Source organism: Leptinotarsa decemlineata, unplaced genomic scaffold (genome assembly GCF_025532065.1).
Source record: "Leptinotarsa decemlineata unplaced genomic scaffold, Ldec_3_MD MMD2_tig00000008_RagTag_RagTag, whole genome shotgun sequence".
NCBI lineage: Eukaryota > Metazoa > Arthropoda > Insecta > Coleoptera > Chrysomelidae > Leptinotarsa > Leptinotarsa decemlineata.
The window spans coordinates 2,665,575-2,693,488 of record NW_027412537.1 but is presented as its reverse complement, the minus strand read 5'-3'; the positions used below and the strand labels follow the sequence as shown (position 1 = coordinate 2,693,488).

General features: G+C 34.0%; 1 protein-coding gene across 1 annotated transcript in view; it reads left to right on the top strand.

The window, feature by feature from the left end:
- The window catches only part of LOC111512485 (uncharacterized), a 149,746-nt gene that overhangs the window by 108,496 nt on the left and 13,336 nt on the right, over positions 1–27,914 (top strand). Inside the window, exons 10-14 of the mRNA XM_074170868.1 lie at positions 4,356–4,646; positions 13,559–13,816; positions 14,971–15,158; positions 16,512–16,649; positions 27,619–27,913. Coding sequence (XP_074026969.1) covers positions 4,356–4,646; positions 13,559–13,816; positions 14,971–15,158; positions 16,512–16,649; positions 27,619–27,913 — 1,170 coding nt within the window. The remainder of the gene's footprint in view (positions 1–4,355; positions 4,647–13,558; positions 13,817–14,970; positions 15,159–16,511; positions 16,650–27,618; position 27,914) is intronic.

Sequence of the window (27,914 nt, the reverse complement as noted above, 5' to 3'; positions counted from 1 at the left end):
AAACTGTTGAGATCGGGGGATCTTGTTGGCCATTGCTGAGGTCCTCCGCAACCTATCCAACGATTAGGATAAACTGTATTTAAATGGTTTCGGACAATTACACTGAAATGAGCAGAAGCGCCATCGTGCATGTACCATATTCGATTCTTCAACGCAAGTGGCACATCTTCCAATAACCCAGGTAAGTCTTCTTCGAGAAAGTGTAAATAAGAACGACCATCAAGGCATCCTGGTAGAAAAAATGGGCCTATTAGATGATCACCTATAATTCCTGCCCATACATTAACCGAAAATTGGTGTTGGAAATGGGTTTCGGTTATTGCATGGGGATTTTCTTCAGCCCACACATGATTGTTATGGAAATTTTGAATGGCATTCCAAGAAAAATTTGCTTCGTCTGTGAAAAAAATTTGTGTCTCAAACTGCGGATTTAGTGCAATACTTTGTAGATACCACTGACTGAAGTTCACACGCTTTGGAAAATCTCTGGGGAGTAATGCCTGCACTCTTGAAATATGGTATGGGTATAACAAAAAATCAACCAAAATACGCCAAACAATTTGATTACAAATATCCAGAGTTCTAGCGATCTTCCTCGTACTCGTCTCAGGATGTTCCTCAATTTCTTGCAGCACCGCTTCCTCAATTTCAGGAGTTTTTACTACACGAGGTCTACCTTCTGGAGTCCCTTTATTGAAACTACCAGTTTCCCCAAGTCGACGATGAATATTTGAAAAGGTTCGGCTATCTGGTAAGGCACGATTAGGATATCTTCCCTGATAAATGCGCCTGGCTTCTGTTGCATTACCATCGGCAGGCCATATACGTAATGCATTTGCGCCATTTCCGCATTCGTATAATTTACCATATTTACTGATATATATTCAGAAAAACAGCGGACTACCAAAATAACTTCAATAACACTTCAAAATCAATCAAAACGCGCTATGACAGTTTTTAACACCAACACCTTACTTTAAACCAACATCAATATTAGCTACTGACGTTTGTACATACAGAGAATTCGTTTTTTATTGCTATGGTGGGTACGCTGTTTTTTCTGCTTTTAATCTTTAAAAGAAATCACATATCGACAAACTCCATATTTCCAAGAGGTGCAGTAAATAAATTCTGCTACACGTCATTTATTCCAGGATAACTAAATTTATGTTTTCAAAAATTATTAAGCGGTGCTGCGTTATGACGTAATTTCAATTGAGAACAGTGCATCTGACAACAAACAAATACCTTTTAGATCCTCAATTATTTTACAACAAATCTGATCTCTTAGTTTGCTTTCAGTCGATGCACGATACCGCATCAGATTTTTAAGGAATTTATCCATAAGTAAAGCGATTTTTAATTTTTTGAGCGAAAACCATGCGTCGGACAAAGAAAACCCAGCAAATCAAATGTGCTCAAAAATGTATGGAGATTTTAAAAATAATTTTTATTTCAAGATAAAGCAGTGGCGTAGTATTTTTTCGACAAAAATATACATTTCAAAACTCGTACGTACGCCACTGGCAGAGAAAATTTGGAAAATTGTACATCAAAAAATGCGCCGTGAGGCATGGAACATATGTACCAAATATGCCAAAGATGTCTACAAAATTATCTCAGTTATTATTAAAAAACTGATTATTTTTGAAAACTTTGCCACCCGGTATCTCAAAAGTTAATGCGTTTAGGACATACGTCCATAGGAAGTTTTTTCCTTAAAATGGGTCTAAGAATTACCTCCTTAAATATTAGCATGTGTTTAAGGAACACCCTGTATAAGTTCGATTAACGTCTCCCATAATAGTATACCACCGCACATACAGATCACAGAACAGACTGAGGAATATGTCCAGCGATAATTAAAAAATGATGAATGATTTAATAATGAAAAACTGTTTTGATAGCAACCTTTTATCAACATGCTTTTAAAAAAATTAAAAATTATTTTTGAAGTTGGAAATTGATACATACTCATGAATTTGTTACATTGAACAATGTATGATATAAAAGCATATCGCGAAATTTACTTGTGCAGATAAGTAAGAATACAATTTGTAACTTGACCTTGTCTTAAGTAATTCTAAGCAAAAATATATTTTTTTCATAAAAAATGTAAGTTGATTCATTTGTGTTGTTTTTAAAATTGATTAATGACCACCTAATATATATCGAATCTTGGTTCTAACCACAGAGTATATTTACACACACTTTGACAGTTTGATAAGTGTTATCAAATTCCTTGTACAGAACTTATTTTTTGAACAAATCTGATCACGAAAGAATTGTAATTTCTTTTTGGGTTTTTTTTTTCTCAATATGATTGTTATTTTCAGCAATTTTTTCAAATTTCATTTTTGATTTGAAATTTCAGAGATTTCAAACCATATCATATTAGACCATGGAAGTCCGAACTAATGAAATTCAACAATATCTATAGTTTAACACAGAAAACATAAGAAAATCGAAAACATGTTCTCAATCCAAAGAAATGTTTTTGAAAATCAAGTAATTTGACACTAATTACATTCAATACAAATATTTATTTGAACTAGAAGTTTTGACTGAAATAAATAAATGCATTCATTTGAATAATTTGCAAATATCAATTTCGAATGAAGACATTATTCATTCGAAATATATAAATTTATTGAATTCAATACAAATATATCAATAAAATAAATGAATGTTACTCAGTTCAAGAAAATACATTTCAAAAAATAATACTAAATTCTAACAATTGAGGTATTGTGAGGTATTGTAACAAATAGTCATTAACATTACTGTTATTACTGAAAATACAATAATCAAATAACACAATTTAGTGTCACTCATTCATTGGCCCTCATTATTGAAGGTAATCCATTCGTCTACATGTCAGGAAAGCTAATCGGTTGTAAGAATTCAGATTCAGTCATCTGCTGGTAATGGTAACTTGGTTAGTGAAGTTCTCGTCAAGAGATAGATCAAGATGCATACTGAATTCTTGGTGTAATCACTTGGACGCCTTTCACATGTCGTCATAAAGTCTCGATCTATGGCACTCTCGATAAAGAAATAAAGAATAGATCCTACAAGTTTCAGCCTCCCATTCACAGTAGAGATGGGCTAAAAAGAACCGAACTGGTTTTTCGGAACAGGTATCAGTCAACTGTTCAAGGAACCTGTTCTTTTCATTGAACTGAACTTGTTCAGACGGTGAGTGACTATTCCAAAGACGCTTGCGCAGGTTGGTGCTGGAACTGGATGACGGAACCGCTCTGTGACCTGTGCTCTCGACTGCACTGAGCACTGACAAGTCGTAAACGTTTTTCATGAAATTTTGAACATGCAAAACGAATTAATTAAATACCTACCTGTTGCAAAATCGTAAGTCCCTGTTTCTGTGAATTGTCCTCAACGTGGGTTTTCACTGTTTTTCTAGTGGGTAGAATTTTCACCGTGGGGTGTTTTTTAAGCATATGACGCTTTAAATTTGTCACGGAAGATTTGAAGGAAATAACTTGCTTGCAAATTTCACATGTTGCCAGTTGCAGTTGTTTCTCTATGATTGAAAAAAAATCCAAATAGGATTTAATCTTTCATTTATTTTACACTAAAATTCAGCCTGTTACTGAAATAAAACTCTAGAACAAGACGAATGGAGGCAACGTACGGAAATTCGGAACCACTCGGAACCGAACGCTAAAAAGTGACCATGACGCAAGATGAGACGTCATTTAAGAATAGGTGAACATGAACAGTTAAAAAGAACAGGTTTTCGATAAGAACTGGAACAGTTCGAACAAGTTCTTCAAATTTAACTGTTCAGTGCCATCTCTAATTCACAGAGGTGCTGCGTACACTTTAGAGTGACACTGCTTGACAATGTCAAATTGGTACTTCAATTTTTAATGATATTTACATTTGGGAATTAGTTGATATTGAGTGGAATATTTTTTATATTGAGTTGAAGATCTGATCAATCCGATCTTCATTTCATCCATCAGTATATGTACAAAGTTGGGACAATCTCATTCCTCGGGCCGAGATTTTTCGACAAAAGCGAATCTGTTCAAACATCAGGGTTTCTATGCATCTTTGTTCTGGTGTAGAAAAAGTGTCAAATCAAATATCTCATTTCAGAAGACGAAGGCAAACATTTTTTATTGTCAATGGTACTTCTACGAATTGATAAATTCCAATACCTCTACATTCAAGTATTTTTGTTTCTACTAATTTTGTTTCATCTATTCATTTGATTAATGTATTTTCCTCTGTAATTATATTTTTTTTTAAGGAATCACACTGTTGTGTGATTGCCTTGTTGAATTTGTTATTGTTAATTCAATTGGTGAAAACGTTTGTTTCTCCAGAAAGACGTTCAGTATTCTTGTCTGGTGCAAGGTGAGGTATCCTCTTCGGAGAGAGTTGTAACAGTTCATGTAGTGGATCGGAAAGGTGTTTACACGTGCCCAGGGGAGACGTTCCTACAAATATTGTGGCCGGAAACTGCGCCCGACACGAATAGCGTTTTAAGCTGCCCGAAGGGCTACAGAGGAGTTGCCACGAGATATTGCGCCCTCAGAGACGGACGTCGACCCGCCTGGAGTCTGCCGAGTTTTTCAGAGTGTACCCATGGCGAACTTCAAATAATTCACGATGCGGTGAGTATTATTCATCTGAATGATATATACGAGTTATGAAGGTGAATCTGAACCTCTGGTGTAGAATAAATCCATAACAAACACTTTTCCCAATCACTCTGCTTCAATGGATTATTGCAGGCCTGGTGATTGAGAAAAGCGCTTGTTTGGAATGGGGTTTGTTCAGGAAATAACAGAAATTTCACTGATGAGGATTGGTAATTTTTTCTCTTTATGCTCCTGAAGAGTTTACTTTGTGTATAGCAGCCGATAAAGTTAGACGTGTTTGAAGAGCTCCGTGATTTTCGTTTACAATCGGATCAAAAAATGTTTATCACAAAGTGTGTGAAATGTTATTAAAGGACTATAGTAAATCTGCTATAACTGCTACGATTGGTATTACTGTTTCCAAGATGGCTGTTAATACGTTGTAAGTAACGAATGCTCCAGTACATCACCAACTGAAGAAAACGTGAATAAATAATAATAATAATAATAGTAATTTCCTTAAGACAACTACAAACAATATGGAAAAAGTCACTTGTTTACATTCAAAATACAATAATAATAATACTAATACTAAAAAAATTGTTTCACCGCAAATTGCCACGACAAATATTCATCCAGTTTATAAAAACACTGTTTTGTCAAAAAGGATTTAAAATTGAATTTGAATGATTGTTTTTTCATGCAGTTTCTCACATTTGAAGGAACAACATTGTATATTTTAGGAGCCATATGACTGGGAGATTGGTGAGTTATTGTGAATTTTCCGAATAGAATTGAAAAATTATTCTTTTGTCTTGTATTGAAACTATGATTTTGTTTGTTCCTCACAAAAATTTCATCATTATTGTCGAATACTAGCATACTCAACTCTGATATGACTAGACATGATAATGTTAATATTTTCAGTCTCTTGAATATATCTTTGCATGAATCAGTCTGTGAAAGCATCGTCATTGATCGTAAAATTCGTTTTTGTGCCACGAAGATATCTTTTGCTAGGGTTGATAAACCCCAGAATATCACACCGTATCGTATTCTACTTTCAACTTGTGCATAGTAGAACTGTATCAATTGATCAATATCGAGTACATGTCGCAAATTTCCAAATTGAAAAGCAATCGAATTTAATTTTGAGATAGGTAATGGGAGTAAGCCTTCCAATTGAGATTTTCATCTATTCGTAATCCTAAGAAAATTGTTTGATCCGAACTAGTTGAGATCGATGGACTCGATTCGTTTGATTGGAATGAATGGATATGGTGAAATTTCAGTGCTTGCGTTTTCGAAGTATTTAAAAACAAGTAATTTGCTGAAAACCATTCATTCAAAGAAGTCAATACTCACGCATTTATCGATACATTTATCACGCAAGGAAGGGTACATTTTTTCAGATATGATTAACAACGTATCATCAGCGTACATTGTGAAGAATGCAGGTACAGAAAGTTCATTCAAATCATTAATATAGAACAGAAACCGAATTGGTCCGAATATGAACCCCTGAGGGACACCAATGTCTGTTTCAGTTTGCTGTGAGAAAGTGAAAGAAATGGTTATGAACGATTGTCGAATTACAATCAGATAAGTCGCTGATGATTTCTGTAGAACAATTCGAAAAAATGCCTGAATCCGTGGAAATTCATAGCTTCTGCACCACGGTAATGTACCTACCTGCTCACACTTTATTGCTTGTTCCTGAATTTTTGACAGACAACAATACTGTAACGATGCCCTAGCCTCCATATCTGCCTGACATGGCTTTGTGTAACTTTCTTCTATTTCCAAAAATTGAGATAACCTTGAATCGTTTTACAAAGATAACATTGAAAGGATATCACTTGAAGAGCTAAAGCAATCCCGAAAGTTAAATTTGAGATCTTTTTCGACGATTGAAAGTTTGCACACATGCCAACGTTGGAATTGGAACTATTTTGAAGGTGACAATATTAATGTAGATGAAAATATGAAAAATTACCAAATGAATGTAGCTGAGAGAATCGGATAGGAGTATAAAGATCAGAAATGATTTATTTGCAATGGAAGTACATCGAAGATAAGAGTACTATAAGGTGTGTACCTGCCAAGTGGAATGAATTCAATAATGAATGAATGGCGGCATGTGACAAAGCTATTTTTCGCGATCGTTGGCCGCGGTCTGTGGGTTTTTATGACTGACATTTATGATGATGGGGCAACAGATAAAGCAGAAAATGGGGTCATGTTAAAAAAAAGCTCCCTTTCACATCGAATAAATTTTTTGCTTCGATTTCTTTTCGTTTTTTTTTGTACACAGTGTTGTCATACAGTGTCATCTCCAAAGTATGCACCATATGGAAAACTTATTTATTAAGGTTTTTTCGACAAAATGTTATCCCTAATAAAAGTTTGTGCATCCCCTTAAACTAAACATGCACCAACAAAATACAGTAAAATCACACGTAATATACGAAGAGCCTTGAAATATTTGATTTGAGACGGAAGTAAAATACTCTTATTTTGGAAACTTTTGGAAAATGTTATTTAGAAAAGCTGTTCAGCATTAAAAAATACATCTAGATTTGAAGTCATGGCCATCCAAGAGAAGTTTTATTTTTCACCTATTTTTTTTAAATGGGCACTAAGAAATAAAAAAATAGCTGAAACGATAAATAGATACCATCCTGTATACGACGGTTTATTTCAAAACCTGCGATATTACAAATTACACAACTATGGTGTTAACCACGGTCAATTTTTTTGAAGAGTAAAATAATTTTCAAAATTTTTGGTGCAAAGTTATTTTTTGTTAACACCAAAAATCACTCAAAGTTATACTGTATAGTAACAAGAACTCGATATTCAATAATATCAAATCACAAAACATCAAAATAAAATAGGTATTTCGGAACAGACTCATTGATTTTCTGGAGATTTCATGTCCAAAATAATTCCCCAAAATAATCTCCAGTTTATTACAAAATACCTATTTTATTTTGATGTCTTGTGATTTGATACTATTGAATATTAAGATCTTGTCACAATACCGTATAATTTTGAGTAATTTTCGGTGTTAACAAAAAATAACTTTGCACCAAAAACTTTGAAAATTATTTTACTCTTCAAAAAAATTGACCGTGTTTAACACCATAGTTGTGTAATTTGTAATATTGCAGTCTTCTGAAATGAACCGTCATATACAGGATGCTATCCATTTATCGTTTTAGCAATTTTTTTCGTAGTCCTCATTAAAAAAAATGGTTAAAAAAATGAAACTTCGCTTGGATGGCCATGACTTCAAATCTAGATGTATTTTCCAATGCTGAACAACTATTCTGAATAACATTTCCCGAGATTTTTCAAAATAAGAGTACTTAACTCCTGTCTCAAAATCAAATATTTGAAGGCTTCTCATATATTACGTGTGATCCACTGTATTTTGTTGGTGCATGTTTAGTTTTAGAGGATGCACAAACTTTTATCAAGAATAACTTTTTGTCGAAAAATACTTAATAAATAAGTTTCCCATATGGTGCATACTTTGGGAATGACACTGTATATTGGAGACACAATATTAGTGTTGTGATTATCAACTTTCATGAAAGGTAGAACTGGAACCTCTGCGTCGGATGAAAGTTGGAGGTGGAGTAGATTTCAGTCTACTTCATCTGAAGTCGCCAAATTGGTTCGGGAAATGCGTGTCTAAAGTAGTGTAGCAGTTTGTTTTCTGAAGGAGTGTTTGTTTTGGATCACCAATTCCCATTTCGAATGCAACACCCTATATTTCAACTCATCAAGGTCTTATTCAGTGGTACTAGGCTGAACCACTCAACAAGGTGATAATATCTTCCCCTACGAAGACGCCATCTCTAGTGGTTTCGCGTAACACCACTGATGAGATTTTGGCAGATCGAAATAGCACTGTATGTAGTTCCTTGCAGTTAAAGCTGCAGTGAAATACAAAGGACTAATCTCGTTCGACTAACCTCGTTAATCCTTAGCTCGCAAAAGCTTCAACTTCTGAAGGTTGTCGTTCATAGGGGTGCGACAGCTGGTTAACGGAAAAACAAATTTCAATCAGACAGACACAGATTAATATCAAAGCTCCAAATAGTTCTGAGAATGTTTCGTAATAGCCCACCTTAGTGTCATTCCATATATTAGTACATAGATTATTTCCAATTGGGATACTCCTTCATTTTATTTCAGTGTTATTATATTCGTTCTATATAATTCATTTCCTGGGGCCCTTTTCCCATTTTTCATATTAAACTGAAAAACTTGAAGAAGCTTTTCAAACTCCCCGCTAATTATTTTCAACTCAGGCAATAATTTATTTTGTTTCGGTTTCATGGATATTCGTTGAATGTAATTTTTTTTCTTTTGGGTGTTCCATATCTTTCATATCAATCTGAAGAAGTTAAAAAAACTTTTCCAAAAGTTCCTGCTATACTATCATGAAATTACTTGCGGCAGAATCTCGAAAGGGAGTCTATTACAGATTCGCGAACGTTTCCGTATAAAGCAACATGAAAAAGAACAAGATAACCATCTTTTCGCATATGCGAAATATATATTAAATATATATTTGAACTCCGTGCTTGGAATACTTGAGTGTTTCCCAACTGTTTCCACGTGGAGTGCGTAACTCCATGACAGTTATCATTTTTGAGAAGTGGATTATTTCAATAACGTGTTTTGAGGAAATCATTCAATATTTTTTCCATTTTCACATAGTTATCTATACAATTTATATCATGAATGTTTTCATTTTTACATATTCTTCATAGAATATCACATAACTGTCAACCAATTAGAGGATATGCGACGTGCTAGTCTTCTAATAACTTCCTTTCTCAATTTCCTAAAGTAGGTGCAAAGTGAACACACACAATATAGAATCAAATACGAGAATCACATAGTTGCGCACAGCTATACAGTCGTAAGTTTGGAAAAAACCAATAACCCAATATATTGCTTAGCTGACGACAGCAAACTTGTCTCGTCATTTCATCGGTTACAGAGGCACATTTTCACCGGCAGCAGGAGGTTACATATCTTCATGAGGATCTAGAGGTGATTTAGAATTGAGGTAACAGTAACCAGGTTCAATTCAATGCCACAGAAACCCAAGCATCGGTTTTCTCCGAGAAGATAAATGTCTCCAAACCGGATATAATAATGTCAGATCAGACAATTCCGCTTTCTGCTTCGATAAGTTTCTTGAGGTTCAAAATGGACACCAATATGACTTGGCACAATCATGTCACTTCTTGGAACACTGTTTCTAACCAGAAAACTACACACCTCAGCCACTTTTGATGCTTTATAAAGCTCAGGTCAGACCTTCTTTGGAGTATTGTTCTCATGTATGGAGTTGTGCCCCCAAACATACCTTGAAGTTGCTGGATTCCATCCAGAAAAGAGCCATCCGCCTGATTGGAGACGCAAACATCACGTGCAACCTTGATAGCCTGGAACATCGAAGAAAGGTTGGATATTTATCTCTCTTCTATAGATACTTTCACGGGAGGTGTTCAAGTGACTTGGCACATTTGATTCCACGGTACATATCAGAAATACGTGACGAACTGTGGCTGCTCATCGTTTTGAGGTTCAACTCAGTACACCTTGAACATCATTTTTTTAAAACTCGTTCATCTGGAGAGCTGCGTTTGTGTGGAATAAACTTCACGAGAACGTTTTTCCAAGCGGATTTAATCTCCAGCGATTCAAATCCAATGTGAATCAGTACTTTCGCACAGGCACCGCTCTGAGAGCGCCTTGAGAGTTTTCCTGTAGTGCTTGTGTTTTTCCATTAAAAAAAAATTCGGGCGCCTCCAGCTCCAATGTAGTTCGAACTGATAAACTCCCAGGTTGTCAGGATCTACTCTTCATAAGATTACTATTATGAAACACGCTGAAAATAACACTCTTCTATAGCAAAGTTAACTTCGTCTTTAACGAAAACTCAAACTAAAATTAGAAAGTTCGAAAATGTATTCAAGGAAAACATATATTTTCAGAGTTTAAGAAAGATTTTTCCTATAGGTAACCATAATGGAAATGATAATAGGTGAAACAATTATGTATGAAGTATGTAAATTTAGGTCGTTAATGCAAAATCATGACACCGCTAATACAAAATACAAAATCTTGTATTTTGGTACCAAAAAATTATCCATACTAGATGGGCTTGAAAGTTCGTAGGCTAACACACAGATTGCGCTACTAGTATTGAATCCATAGGTATGCCTTTTAGTTAATCCCAACCTTCAAAAGATACGTGTATAGAATTTTGACCGAAGCAACTTTTGTTGGTTTGAAGAAAATGGATAAAAAGAAATTTCGTGTATTGATAAAGTATTGCCCTTTGGCGAAGAAAAAAAAATTATAAACATCTATGATGGAATTGGCCGATACTTGTTGAAAATCCATAACTAACGTATTCAAAAAACACTTTATTGTTTCAAACCTTGATTCAAACCTAGACCAATTTCAATCTGATATTTACTATAAATAATTCTTATCAATTAGTGGATAATATTAAAAACGTAATTCTTCCGGATAATGCAAAATTAATATCGTTGGACGTCCAAAATTTATTTTCCAGTATTCCGCCAATTGAAACAATTGGACTGGTTGGGTGGCTCTTAAACGAAAACCACGTGAATTCACTGACAAAACAGAAAATTTTAGATTCACTTACTATTTGTCTATCTCAAAATTATTTCCAGTTTGACGAAAAATTATATTCATAGAGTGAACGACTAATAATGGGCAACCCTTTGAGTTCCTTGCTGGCTGAAATTTTCATGGATAACATAGAATATGAAACCGATAATAATCAGTTAACTAACAGTTTCTTGTACTGGTACAGAAACGTAGCTGATATCTTATTCTGTTTTACTGGTACAGATAGGCAATTCAACAAGTTCATTGAATATGTCAATTCCATCCACCCGTCAATAAAATTCACCACTCAAAAGGAGGTAAATAATTCAATAAATTACCTTGAAATTATCATACATAATTCTTTCACACACCCTCACCAGCATAAAGTCGCTGCATTGAATAGTATGCTCCACAGACTATTGAATATTCCACTGTCTAAGAGTAAATTACAGAGAGAGCTAAATTTGACTAAACAAATCGCGGTTTACAACAGTTATAAGGTAGATATTATAGACTCCATCTTTTCCAGTCTACCCTAATTCAAGATGCGATCAAGTGCTGTCGTCAGTTATAGGAAATAAGCCATATTTGGTTGAACCAACTAATAAAATTGCCCGTTTTTGAAGAAAGAGGGCATAAACGTAGCGTACAGAACGAATAATAGTCTAAGTAGAATCATTAAAAACAATAAGGTATATAAGCTGACTGTGGCAGTTGCCCAAAACTATATATTGGTCAAACAGACAGAACATTTTCCTAAATAATTGAAGAGAATAAAAGTAGTTTTGTAAATAGAAACATAATTTCCACATTTGCAAACCACCTTTTAGTAGAAGGACATAATGTTACATTCAGAAGAGAAGAGCTTGAAACTCAATCTTCTATAATGTTTAGAAATCAATAGATTCAGGAATTCCGGCAATTTACTGAGTGGTCAATTAGAATTGAATAACTTCCCGTTACTAAATATTTTTTCAAATGTGAAAACTGGGACATGAGCTCAGGTAATTTAATTCATCATAAAGTTAGGTAGAATAAAGTATATTAACCATTGAATTCGTAGTATCAATTAGTAAAGACACGCTTGACGGAGCCATTGTATGGCGAAGCACGTGTTGCGTTTTTGTGAAATCGTTTAGCGAAAATCTCACAATGAAGTTTTTTTTTGCAAACATCATTTGCACCAGGAAAATCAACCACTGAGAAGTGGTTTCCTTAGTTTGAACGGGGATGGTACCCTCAGTGGACGTCCCAAAGTGGTTGCTACCGACGAAAACACCAAAAAGTCCACAATACTATATTGAATGACCGCAAAGTGAAGTTGATAAAGATAGCTGAGGCTCTAAAGCTGAAGATATCAAACGAACGTGTCACATATGACTAGTGATGTCATCTGCAAGCCAAGTAAAAAATTAAATTGTCAACCGGATGTTTTTGCTTCGAACTTTTCTTATTCATTTCAAGGCTGAGTTCCAAAGCTTTCCTTTCAATAAATCAAATAGAAGTATGATATATCTCACTGATTCAACAATAATCAACATGAGGTATTTAAAAAATAGCTATTGTCCCATTTCGCGAACGGTAGAATTGAAAAGGAATGTATAAAAAGGTATCCCGACACAAATACAATATTTATCTTGGTCTGGCATTGGCGGCAGGCTTCGCCTGTCGTTGTATGGCATCCTGGTTATTTGCTGCAAACCACAACAATTTCTCGTACAAAGTTCGACAAAGAAAACAAACGGTCCTGGCGTAAATAAAGTATTTTAATAATACCTATTCATTAAATCCTGAAAGTCGAAAAATGTATCAGAAAAACTTGAAGGAAAAAAAGAAGAAATACTGAAGTCTGACTCGTTAAAGTGAGAAAACAATTTCATACCTCCAAAAGAAAGTGCTTTCCAAAACATTACGAATTTTCCATTCAGAACTCAGACTGTTCATTTTTGGGTCGCAGAAAAATCTTCAATCAAATACTGGTCACTATAAATTTCATTAGTGGCTGAATTAATTTTTTTAGATAAGAGTATCTACTATACGGACGTTCGAAAATTATGATTTAACTTTCATCTTCCATGATCGATCACCTTCAAGTTCCTTTCACCTCCTGAAGACGCCAACTTGATTGGTGAAACGAACATCGTGAAGAGTGTTGCATTTTTGGTGATTGTGCTTTCTTTATTCTGCGCCAGAATGTACAGTTTCATATTTTATATATTAACTAGTTTCTTCTAAATTGAATTCTGTTAATATTTTTCATCTATTTGTTTCAGTTCGATGGTCTTAAACTGGGATATCTCACAACAACACCTTATCATATCCTGAGGGGTTATTTCAATTATATAAACAAATCTTCATCGCCTAAACTTTTTCCAGGAGAGGGTGCTAGACTTTTAACAATGTCTCACGAAGTAATGGGATTTATTTCGACAAGTGGAATATTTCTAGAAGAAGCACATAATATTTCACATATTATCTTCTCTATAATTAACGAAGTACTCTCATCACAGAATTCTCTCACAACACAAGCTGTAAGCATCTCGGTTTTTGGGTATTCAGATAACTCTTATACCAGAAGAGAAAAGTTTCAAATTCTGAACATAGTTGCGTAGGATGCGGAGTTATGAATTGATGAATCGTGGTTATTGATGAATCTTGCTTATGAACTTTTCTTGACAACACAACATTTTCTTGACAACAATAAAAAATAGGCATCAGATTATCTAATATGGTGAATGTGACAGAATCTAACTTGAGTATATTAATTCACACAGTTCCACTGACGTTACTATTGAGGTGTTGCTTGGACAAATATACCGGCCATTTTTGTGACTGATGCCACCATTGTTATCTTGGAAACGTATCTTGCTATTCTATTGCTATCTTGTAAGATCTACAAGGTCGGCGTGATGTGATGGAAGTTTTCAATTTTGAGAAGCTATAATAATCTCTTTCCAGATCGAGGATATCGGTGGTTGTTTTTGAAATATTCGCCAAAAACTAGAATGGTCAAATTTCTTTGTTCAGCTCCACCGCCTCCCTTCAGAATGATACAAAAAAGGCTGAAAACCTTTCAGTAATGTCTCATATTCGTTATAATCTTATGAACCCATTTGCAATGTGACGTTTCGTTCATTTGATTTTATCCTCAACTTTATTTTTACGAATATGGTCCTATTTTTTAATACATTGCTGAATTTGTTATTACTGTGGCTACAAAAATCGGTGAAAAAAACTGTACAAAAAAATAAAGTTGATGATGAAATCTAATTAACGAAAAGTCGCATTGCAAATTGATTCATACCTACTTATAATGAAACAGTATTGAAAGTTTCTCTGCCTTCATTATATAATTTTATATGGAGGCTGGTAGAGTCAAAAGTCAAAATTCTAGTTTCTGGCGAATGTTTCTAAAACAATCATTGATATTCTTGATTTGAGAAGAGATTATTCTAGTTTTCCAAAATAGTAAACTTTTGTTCAATTCAACCGGCCTTCAGAGTCTTACCGTTTCTGAGATCAGTTAAAAAAACGGCCTGTGTAGTACAAATGTAGTATATATCAAATCAAATGACAACTTTTTAATGAAAGCAGTCTTCTGGTATAAGAGAATTATCAAATTTTCAAAACACTTCGGTATCATGAAATCACAGCAATTACTACAATTTCAATATTCATTTTTCAGGAAGTGAGACTTGTAATGGAGTTGATCAGCGAGCACCTGTCGATATTAGCAACAAACATCGTTAGTTACACTGACAGTTATAATTATCATTTACCATTTGATGTCATCGACGTGAATATATTGAATATAAGTCATAGCGATGACAGCGGGTATTTTCACATCCCTGATGTTCATCAACAACTAACAGGGTAAGATGACAGAGCGACGATAATAATGAATACTAGTACTGAACACTGACGTCTCATATAATTTTCATCCTGAAGGATTTACTATTGAATACTAGTTCAGTAGTTCGTCAGGAAGCTACAACTTTTCTCAATATTTATCAATATTTGAATCCTCCTCACAAATAAATATTTGAAAAACCGTTCGTGATTTATCAAATTTTTATTGCTATCTCAGAAAAGGGGACTTACGGACTATTGAATTATTCAAAAATTACAAATTTGTAGAAAATGTTTTTCTTTTTAAATCGTGAAAATCGGTTCGAGTTTCCGAAATATTTGCAAAAATCTAAATTCAACTCGAACCCAAAGACATCAACTGCAATTGAGTTTAATGAATGTTTCATTGACGAACTGAAAATAAAATAATTACATAATCATTTTACGATTCCTTCATTCTATTTTCCAACGAGGCAACTTTTGGCTTATTCAGCCAACCTCTGAGCATAGTAAAAATTAATCAGTAAGTCCACTCCCACTACATTTATTCATGAATTCACAAAGTTCTCGGTGACCTCGAAACGAAGTGCGGAGCCAATTTCGTTCTTTTACCATAGGCGTGTGCGAAATTTAAGGATATTATAGACGATTTTGTGGTAAGTTACTTACAACCAACTATAAAAACTAAAAACAATAATAACATCAGCGAGTAAAAAAAATCAAAATCGGTTTCCGACCATTTATTATAACTAATCCGATGGCCGTGTACCGTCGAATCCTTCGATACTACAGCACTGAACGCGTTGGATGAGAATCTCATCCTAAGTGCGGTTGAAGGTCCACGGCAACCCGGACGGAACACGTGGTAAGATATTGGTTGTAATATTCCACTGTGCTCCGAATCTCACCATATCCAAGAGAGTAATAGCGGAAACAGCTAAGAAAAGCAACCAGTATAATATACACTATGTCCAAAATGAGGAGGGCCAATATGAAAGAATCGAAAATCGAAGAAGATACAAAGTCGGTCAAACTAGTTAAAAGTTGCTCATTTTAAAGTTTATCCAAATAACATACCAGCTAATCCTTTTGTCCTGTTTGGAAATTGGTGATAGTTTCTCGAACATAAAACGTAGGATCTCATACAATTCGGAAAGTGGCAATGAGTTCAATCAACTTTGTTTTTTTACGGTTTCCTCCTCATCTTGAACTGATGGTATATCAAGCCGTTGTTTTCTTTCTCAAATTCTAGTTGCACACATTCAAAACTCGCGTTTTTTTTTGATCTGATAATTATTTCAACACAAAATTATCAGTAGACATCTTAAAAGATGACAATAACAATAGAATATCATAACTAACAATTTTTGATTTTAGGTATTATAACTGGGCAAGTGTTCAGTTATCAGGAACAAACATAGTCGATCAGTCGACTGAGAGTTCAAGACTTGTGACGGGGATTATATTCAGGAACTTATCCTGTTTCTTGCCACCACGTTCGTTCATCAGATTGAAGTGAGTTTTAATTTCAATTACCAGCATGAAAAATTGTTTGATTTGAGAGAATGCCAACTCGGTGACGAAGCTTTAATTCGTTTGGTGTAAAGAACCAAGCCCAGTTCATTGGTCGCCTAAACAATGTTCTAGAATAATCTGATCTAGTCAGATTTAGAAATGATTCCACCGTATTATTAAAAAACTCTAATTTTTGAAATTTCAATTTCACCTTATAACTTGAGAATTATACTTTTGATGTCTTCAGAATATGCCAAGTAATCCACATAATGATATGAATTTTCGGATTGATTCGGCCGTTACTTGATGAAGATCCATAGTAATTTCACAAACTACACCTAAACGATTTGATCTCCACAAATTTTATTGAAAAAATATATCACATGTTTCGCTAAACATTAGCGTTTTCAAGTGATTATTACATCACATTATCCTTACCTTCATATTTATATACTCCAAGTAACCATAATTGAGACTACCTGCAAGAAATTACCTGAACCTCCACATCTCGTACCTGTTCAATTATGATTACCTGAAGCATATTGCCTCAATCATAATTGAACAGGTACGAGATGTAGAGGTTCAGGTAATTTTTTTCAGTTATTCTCTATTATGGTTACTTGGAGTATATAAATATGAAGGTAAGGATAATTTGATGTATTATAATCACTTGAAAAAGCTAATGTTTAGCGAAACATGTTATGATATATTTTTTCAATAAAGTTTGTGGAGATCAAATCGTTCAGGTGTAGTTTGTGAAAAAATAATGATATGAAATTGGAGAGTGAAACGATACTTCGTGTTTACAGTCGAGTTACCAACGTTTCGGCGGAAGTTTCCGCAATTTTCATAGTAGTGGTAGATATAAATGAAAGTAAAATGAGTTGAATATTCAAAACTAATTCAGTGCAAGACAGTCTAGTAACTCACCTGTTAGGGTTCACTTTCACTTTTCATGACTGCAAAAATGAAGCGTTTCAGCATGATTAGACGTGACGTCACCAGATATACGAAAACTAGAGCCATCTAGAAAACGCGGTGAAAGCGCAGTGAAGATTCTATTAATTTATTGTTTATATTCACCTGCCTATGTTGTGGAAGTATGGAAAAAGTCTTAAAAATGTATTATAGAGTATATGTGTACTTTTTCGAAACAAATCATCACAAATAAAGAAATGGCGGTATTGAAAGTTGATTAGAAATTACATCAAACGGTACTCCCAGAAAATTTTCACTTGATTTTGGTCTCCGTGTCACTGTGAATAGAATCACATACCTATTTTCATAGGGAGTTTCTAAGAATTGGATCAATACGCGTTATTTTCGTCATAAGAAGAGTTGCAGAAAAGTAATATCATCGAGATCATGCTGATAATCTTTTGAAAAACTACCGCTACTGCAGTTTCTGAAATGGCACTCTAAAAAATTTACATCCGATACAAGCGTTTACACAGTGACAGAGAGTCACTTTTGATATTGTTATAAACAACTTTCGATATTTCGATCAAAAATTTTCACTCAAATAAATGATAACCTGTTAGTAACTCGAAACATTTGTAATTACAGTTCAGAGTGTCATTTCTCCAAAATAAATCGAATGTCGATTCATATCATCTATCCAGTTAACACTGTTTTTTTAACGCTGATTGAAATTATTATTATTACTATCATTATTATTATTAGTGTTTCGGTATATGCTGAAATAAATCCACATGTTTCAATTTTAACACGCCAGGCCGTAACAACATTTTCGTTTCACCATTTCAAATGATTGTAACAAAGAGTGAAACTAAAAAGGATGTTGTTTAAATTGAAGGGGTTATATTTTTAGGGGTGATTAATTTTTTTGGGAAAGAAAGTTTTTGGCTTTCTACTACTCCATCTGATATCATTCATTCAAAGTAGAACTCATGTGAATGATATCTGATTCTTATTCCACAACAAATGTTTGAAATACAAACTGAGTAGAGAAAAGTATCTTCTGTATAATTCAGTGTTCATATAGAAGTATTTGTTTCGAAAGAATTATTTTCTTTCGTGTAATTCAATGTTTTTATGAAAGTAGCTGTTTCAGGAGGACTTTCTTTCAGTTTGTGTCTGAAAGTTACTTCTTTGCATGATCTACACATTCATGTATAGAGTTTCAAATTGATTACTTCCTTCCTTTCTTTGGAAGATTCTCTCATCCCTTTTTTTGTATCAGATGGAGTAGTAGAAAGCCAAAAACTTCTTTCCCAAAAGATGTTGTTTACTTGTTAATAGTTGTCAACTGTATTTTATCATTAAACAAAATTCCGCCAATACGGTAGTTAGCTGATGCATATATCATTTTTATTTACGAACTCAAAAACACGTTTTCATGAACTCGATAATAATAATATATCTTGTATTCTATGATAATATGATATTTTCCTAATCAGACAATCAAGAATCGATTGTCAAGTATAATCTCATACAAAGTCAATCCCATTTCTATGCCTATAATCTAGTTTCATCCTTTCCAGTAATTATTCGTATTCATACTGAACCACTCGCTCATACGAATTTACTTTCACCACACCACAAATTTCTATAACAGCTTTTAATATCTCGAGGATATTGCCTCAGTATCGCAGGCAATGTGTGCTTTTCCGAATAATAGTGTTCTATCCAGAGTAGACTCTTTTGTCTGGGATTTTCGTTCCATTGGAGTTGAATAATTGTCTCCGAGATTCCAAGGATTATAAGCTTCAGTTACATATTACCATATCTCCACAAGAAAAGACTTGAACATATTTGAAGAGAAATCTAATGTAAGATTTTTCGTTAAACTAATCTTTATTGCTATTATGGCTTGGAATTGAAAAAATCATTTTCGCTAGTTGTTGCGACTATTTAAACCACAAGCAATACTATAGGGCGTTCCAACAAAAACTTGACCGTCCCTGTGAGTCAGAAACGGACGAGTAATCGAAAATTTCAAAGAACACGTGACTGTTTCTGATAAGGAAATCATACCCGAACCTTCTCTCCCACGCGGTCAGCAACTACCCCCTCTATTTTTTTCAATTGCATGGGGGGTCGAGTGATATATCATTTGAAAGGTAGTTTGTCCTCTCTAATACTTCTATAATTTTTTTCGAAATTGTTTCATTTCTTAGTGAGAAATTTGAATGTTGAACGTTTCATTTGAGGAAAACAGAAAATTCGCTGTCGCTCATTTTATTGGGGAAATCAACAAAAGTTATATCAATGGCAACACAATCAACGGACAAAGTGTTCAAAATGACATTATTGAAGCTGTCCGAAGTCAGAAATCAGCATTTCCGAAAAATTTTAAGTTGAAGGTTTTCTAGATTTGTAGAATTCATTCAATTAGTAGTAAATGTTTTGAAATGGACGACACTGTTTGTTTTTTCTGAACTCGTAGTTTATGTTGAATCTAGTTGTCGCAGAACAAAAAGTAGATAGTTGGTCACTGTCACTTCTTCACAGGAATTATTATTCAGTTATCCTTGTTCACTGTGTTCCAAAATTGTTTTTCTACTGTAGAAAGAATCGAAATTGTTGCAACCCATTGTCGAAATAATGACTGTGCCAAAAAAGCTGCTGCAAGAATTTATAATACGAATCATCCAGAGCACAACGTGAGCCATCAAAACGTTGAACAGTTAATGGATATGCTTCGAAATTCAGTTTCTTTCCACAACAGAAAACATGAAGTATCCCGTCCTGTCAGAAGACAAGTATCTAGAGCGTTTGGTGTATCAGCTACTAGTGTTTTTCTGATTTTGAAAGCCTACAAATTCCATCCTTTCGAAATGAGGCTAGTTCGGCAATTAAACTAAGATGATCCTGATCGTCGACTTCAGTTTTGTGAGGTGTTCAGCGAGAAATTGACCAATAACCCAAATCTACTATAAAATACATGTTTTTTAGATGACAATTCTTTCATGTTGAATGGTGAAGTGAATAGACACAATTGTCGTTACTGGAGCGATCTGAATCCTCATTTGGTGATGAAAACACATTCACAAACCCAAAAAAATTTACTGTCTGGACCGGAATTCTTGGTAATCATATTGTTGGACCATTCTTCATTAAAGGTGATCTCAATGGAGAGACATTCTTCAGTCTATTACAAGACTGTGTAGATCCTTTGATTACACAAATTTTAGAAATTTATGACAATTCAATAGCAATTACATTCCAGCAGGATGGTGCACCCCTACATTTTGATGTCTGGGTGAGACAGTTTCTAGACGAATGTTTTTCAATGCGTTGGATCGGTAGAAGGGTCCAGTGTAGTAATGGAAGGCTAGATCGCCTGATCTCACACCGATGGACTTCTTTCTGTAGGGAAACCTGAAGTCGAAAGTGTACTCTACTAAATCTACAATTCTAGAGGACCTGCGACTTCACCCCGTCGCTAGCTCTATGCTTGCTGTGTTCAGATCTAAGTTCACACTGGTCACTTTCCTGTTCGGGGCCAATATTTGTATTGTATATCAAATTAGTGACCGCGAAAACCTATCCAAACACATACACAAAAATATATTGAACATGATATCAAGGAAAAGAGCATCATGAGAAATTGGACCATTCAGTTGAGATAAATGTAAAACATTCAATCATAACATTCGATTAAGAAAAATTCGATAAAAATACAATATAGTTTTTCCAATAACCAAACGCACAACGATGCAGCGCTCAAAAAATATTTTGTTTGTCATCCGTTTGTGATACAAAAATATGGTGGACCGGTAGAGCATTATAAACTCGCGTTTTCCAGCTGTAGCAAATCATAACGAAATCACAAACTTTTATTCGAGTACTCTATCTCTGTCAGCGTTTTGCTTTCATAATGAGCATTTACTATAAGAAAACACAGTATTACACTAAAAAGATCGGATCAGTCAAGGCTCAGGATATTACAAATTAGATTGTGTCTGATGATAATGTACGATTATGGAAAAAGGAACATTAATAATAGACTGAAACACAGAATGAAAATTAAATGTGCACAAGGTATTTCAGTGATGCATATTCATGATGCTTGTGAAGAATCATATAACCATTAAAAAAAACATACATATAGACCTTTTTTTCGCACGGAGTGAAAAACTTCATTATGTAAGATAATTTTTCGTTTCTGGTGTCATACAAGAACATGTTATTTTAACCAACTTTCGAAGCCAAATCGCGTTGAATCGCATTCGCCGAGTCAGAATTGATTCATGCAATATTTTTGCGCGTTCAACAAATGTTTTCATTAAATTCTCTTCTTGATAGATATGTGATTCTTCATCAAAGAACAGGACCGTACCCTCTCACTTCTTCTATTTGCAAACACTTTTTTTGCGGCATCAACTGCTAGGTTTTTAGCCGCGTACTTGCTATTTGTTCTTCAAATTCCATTCATCATATCTACGGCTGTCAAAAATGCCATCAGGTTGCTCAACATTCGTTTATCATCACATAGAATTTCTTTCATTGCCCCAGTTATGTTGTCTCCTGGTTTCCTCATACTCTGGACATTCTACTGGTATATGTTGTACTGTTAGTACTGTTTGGCATGTAAACAGGTTGTTGTTCTCCTAGGAGCAAGTAGAGGGGTATCATTCTTGTATGGCCTATTCGCATACGAGTGAGAACCACTTGTTTTTTTCTGGTCAATTCCAACAGTGAAATTCGCTTATTCACACTTGGTTTTGAGCATTTTAGTTTTCCGTCAGTCCAAAGATTTTGCCAGTCAGATTTTTCTTTGGTTTCATTATAATTCTCCAGATCTTCTAAGTGGCATGGAAATATTCAACTCAAGAACTTTCCGTTTTGTGACTGAACTGGGGGATTTTAGTATCCATATAACTACAATGCACTGAGGAAATGTTTTTTTGTTGAAGTCACTCAATGATATGCGCTTTTTTTCATGCATCAATTGCTATTCCTTGTACTGTTCTGGAATGATAACTTGCATTATCTATTACAATCACAAAATTAGGTGAAATAAGGTCTGACATTTGCTCAATATATTCTTCAAACACATTGCCGTTTATATTTTTTGGTGGTCGTTCTCAACTCTTTCAATGTGTGTGGTAAACAGTCGCTTTTCTTTTCCAGAAGCCCTCTTCAATCCGATAGACCAGACTTCTAAAAATGCTTGACATGAACTTGTAATGTTTTTCTCTTGCCACGTATTTTCAATAGTATATCCTCCGTTAGGCCTAGTTTCGTCCAAATAATGAATCTTTCTATCCTCATGTCGAAACATTCCTTAGGTAATGTCTCCCTCAGCAAATGATTTCATCACTTTCGATAGAGGGGGATTTTCTGTTTGGTTTCTTACAATAAAATTAGGTTCCTTCAAAGTTTTCCACAACTATCATTGAAGACATACTTTGATCTTCTTTCAAGGCTTCCATCATTTTGTCGAGGGTCGGTATTTCTTTCTCAAAGTTAAATGAATGTACTGTTCTTCTAGTTGCAAGTTGGTAGTTCTCATCAACAGTTTTCCTTTCTAAAGATGGTTTCGGTGATTTCACAGTTCCATTTTTTCTCTCGTTCTTGAATTCTTATTTCGATAATGTTGAAATTCCTGTCATTTGCAAACACATTTCCACCAGAGTATCAACGTATACCAAGGATTTTGGTGTATGAGAGCATCATACTGTCGCAACTCATTACTCCCTTTGTTCGTTACGAGAGGATTTATCGCTGTTTCACCCAACCCTCATTCATCCAAACCGTAGTAAAAAAAATAAGAAAAATACGCTCTGGAATGAACTAACATTGAATAAATGAGAAAAAGTACAAAGAATCACCAAAAAACTCACATAATACTGCTACCCAGCAGAATCGAAGAACAGGAGATGTGCTGCATTCTAAAAAATACTCTGGAACCGTTTCTGAAGTGTGATCAATGGATACTGAATGAATTTCAAAAGATTCATATGCTGAGGTTGCAACTTTGCTCCGGTCATCATACTAAGGCAAAATGCTTAATGCGCATTCGTGCAAGTTTGCGTTTTTTGAGATTGTCTTATATTTCTATATTCTGTAATCGTATCAATTTTGATATATATATATATATATATATATATATATATATATATATAACAGAATAATTAGTGACTGGATTAACTATAAATCGATTTAATTCGTGAGGTTGCAGTCAATAGCTGGGCTGTTACAAAGAAAACTCTTTGTTATATGTCAAGCTTTCGGTATATTTCACACCTTCGTCAGGACAACTACAATAATAAGATTATATATCTTGTAAAAAATATATAAATATGGAGAACTTACTAACGTGAGAATAAAATATAAAATGGTTCAAAAACAGATAGAAAAACATTAATAAATGACAGTTGATAAAAATTTTGGCTGACAATGTCAAGTGGGAAAATTCTGAATGATACTCGAATTACTAGATCTTTTTTTTTTTTTTTTTATTTATTTTATTTTATTTACACGTACCTACTGAAATATGATAAAGAAAATAAAAGATCTAGTAATTCGAGTATCATTCAGAATTTTCCCACTTGACATTGTCAGCCAAAATTTTTATCAACTGTCATTTATTAATGTTTTTCTATCTGTTTTTGAACCATTTTATATTTTATTCTCACGTTAGTAAGTTCTCCATATTTATATATTTTTTACAAGATATATAATCTTATTATTGTAGTTGTCCTGACGAAGGTGTGAAATATACCGAAAGCTTGACATATAACAAAGAGTTTTCTTTGTAACAGCCCAGCTATTGACTGCAACCACACGAATTAAATCGATTTATTTATATATATATATATATATATATATATATATATATATATATATATACACATATGGTACGCCAATTAAATCAAACTATTTACCCTTAGTACATAGTTGAAATGAAGTATAAAAAAAAATTGTGAACCAACAAAAACGATATGTAGTAAAAACACAAAAGAATAAAAATATAAACACTTACAAAAGCAATTGTCAGTAAGATATATCTTATATTATAATAATAAAATTAATACTGATTTATTTTCGTCAATAGGTACAATATGCACATATGACAGGTTAATTAAAAACAAAAAGCATACTGTAACACTAATAAATAACATTTATAACATTCACATTACACTCATTCATAAAATAACTACATTAAATTATCATTTAAGTATTCCTGACGACTATAGTAACACTTTTCAATGAGCAAGGATTTAACACGGTTATAGAATACATTTTTTGGATTTCAGATTTTTAATCGAGGATGGCAATTTATTATACAGGATGATCCCATTATATAAGGGTGATTTTTGAAATTTAGCTGTCCTGTGGAGGGGTATTCTCAATTGATCAGCGTGACGTGTATAAAAATTGTGAGAGGATCCATTAGTTGTGAGAGTTGTAAGATTTTTTCTAATAAAAACTACACATTTAAAAATATAGAGTGCTGGGACAGACAGCAATTTCATTCTCATGAACACTGATTTACAACTTTCACGATATTCCAGTCAAAAATTAGTCTCAGAATACGTTTCTGTCCTATAAATACCCTATTGAAATCCGAACCGCACCCCCAAGACATGATGTTCAGGGAAATATGTGAAAAAGCCATTGCATAATAGATGCTAATCAGACGACTTTTCTGATCTACATAGTTTTTCATCTGCTTTATTGCAAAAAATGCTTTATTGAGTTTCTTGCAGACACTATCAATATGAGAGTTCCAATTCAAGGCTTCATCCACAACTGTTCCTAAAAATTTTACTTCTTGTGACATATCTATTTCATCAATAGAGAATACTGCATCTTGAGTATTATTATTTCTGTCATAAAATTTCATTGTCACTGATTTTGAGGTGTTCAAGACTAGTCGGTTGCGTTCACACCAAGAAGTGAATTTATCGATGATGTTACTAATTCTGGTTATCACGTCGTCCATAGTATGTCCAGTGACTGTAACAGTGGTGTCATCTGCAAACATCGTTATGTGGCAGTCCCTCACATATTCAGGCAAATCATTGATAAATATAATGAATAATAATGGTCCTAAAACTGAGCCCTGGGGAACGCCTAGTTTAACAGCATGCTCATCTGACATGGTTCCTCCATATTTGACTGACATACAGCGCCCCTCCATATATGAGCCTAACCATCTTAATACATTGTTTGGGAGACCAAGTGCAATCAACTTATTGGACAGAAAATTCCATGACACAGAGTCGAATGCCTTTGACAAGTCAAAGAATACACTTATAACAAAATTACCACCGTCCAAGTTGGAATATATGTTGCTGAGAAAGTGATAAGAGGCTGTTTCTATACAACGATTTTTCCTGAAACCATGCTGGTTGTTACATAATATGTTGTTGATTTCTACATACTCCCTTATTCTGGAGGCTACAATTTTCTCGTACAATTTTGAGAGCGAGCATAGTAGAGAGATCTGTCTATAGTTATCAATCACAGCACGATTTCCTTTTTTAAATAGGGGAATTACCAAAGCCTTCTTAAATTCCTTTGGGAAGTACCCTTGTATGAAAGACTGGTTCATCAAATAGGTAAGGGGATCAATTATAGCACTGATTATTTCTTTAACTGTAATTATTGATATTTCATCAATGCCTGTTGACGTTTTATTTTTCATTGATCTGAGAGCGTCATATATTTCAGATTCTAATATTGGGCTGTTATCAAAGGGGTGTTTGATACTGATATTCGTACTACTGGTGCAGGGTAGGGTTAAGTTCTGTCCAAAGTTGGTGGCTATGATAGATGTAACAGTGTTTAAAAAGTACTGAGCAAATAATTCAGATGTGTTTTGCGCATTCCCAACTGAATTTGAATCATAGTTTAAAGTAATGCCTCCCTCCCCAGCATAAAAATGCATTGGTTTCCCTAGTTCGCTATTTATTATTTTCCATGTCTCCTTCGTTTTGTTGGCCGCATTCCCAATTTTTTTAGAAAAATAATTAATTTTATTCTGTTTGATTGTTTTTTTATGTTCTCTCAATCTTATTTTATATGTAAGCATGCTTTGGGCATCGATTTCTTCATAAGTGGTGATCAGATGGAACATTTCTCTTAAGCATTTTAAGAATATTAAAGGATGGAATTGTGAATACTGAGTGTTTCTGTTTCAAAATATTGAATTTAAGGTTGTAACAGCTTTCTATTCAAGTATTTCCTTGAAATGTTTTGAATTATCTAATGACGATTTTCCATATTTGACAATATACATTAAGAATAATAATCATTTCGTTGACAGAAAAATCACATTTGCTCATTTTTTTCTATTGGAGAGAAAACTAAAGTAAGCATTTTAATTCATATTATTCAGGTGATAGAGTACCTAATTGAAGTATTTTTCAAAATATCACATGATATGTCTTATTCAAGGAGGTGATTTGTGCAGGTATGGAATACATTGAAGAGTGCTTTTTATAGAAAGTATTGAAATTTAATCAAAACTCAAGAGTGAAAACAATTGTTTTTTTGAATTGAAAAATGCAAGTGTTCCATAATTTTCGTATTCACCATATACATACAACTATACGAAAACATTTCAAATTTGTTATATCAAATCATACTACATCGAATGTTCGAAATGAATACTACATATTACACTTTTCAACCGACTCAATTATGTCACAGCTACTTGGAAATGTTTTATTACTTCGCTGTTCGAAGAAGTAGACCATAATAAAACATGGATGCAATAAATTCGAATTCCAAACTGTATTCTCTCTCATCAAACATGTCTGCATATTGTCTAAATATTTCAAAATTACATAATTGTTGAATCATTTGAGTTGTACTTCCAGAAATATTATACAACAGTTCTATATGTTTAATTCAATAATACTCGCAGAACTCATACAACTTCTTCATCTTGAATTGTGTAATATGAATCCCCGACCTAGCCCCTGCTATCCCCGCATTCATTATTTCTTCTCTCTTCTCAATATCACCAACAATGGCTTGCATATTTCAGGGATGGCTCAGAGCTGGAATATGAAATATATTCTCAGATCGTAAGTATATTCCCGCTGCCAAAATTGCTAGACATATATCCGATTGCCGTCGATTTCAAACACGAACTGAATAACAACATGAACTGGAGTAATGACGAGTCTTGGAGCGTTAAATGTGGTTATGCTGATTTGTCTACGTTCACGTATACTTGGGATATCCATAGCTGTTATACGGAAACACTGAGTGATTCGAAGACGAGGTGCATTTGCCCCAAAAGTGGCATTTTCGCTTTGTTGCTCGCACTTACTCCAAAGG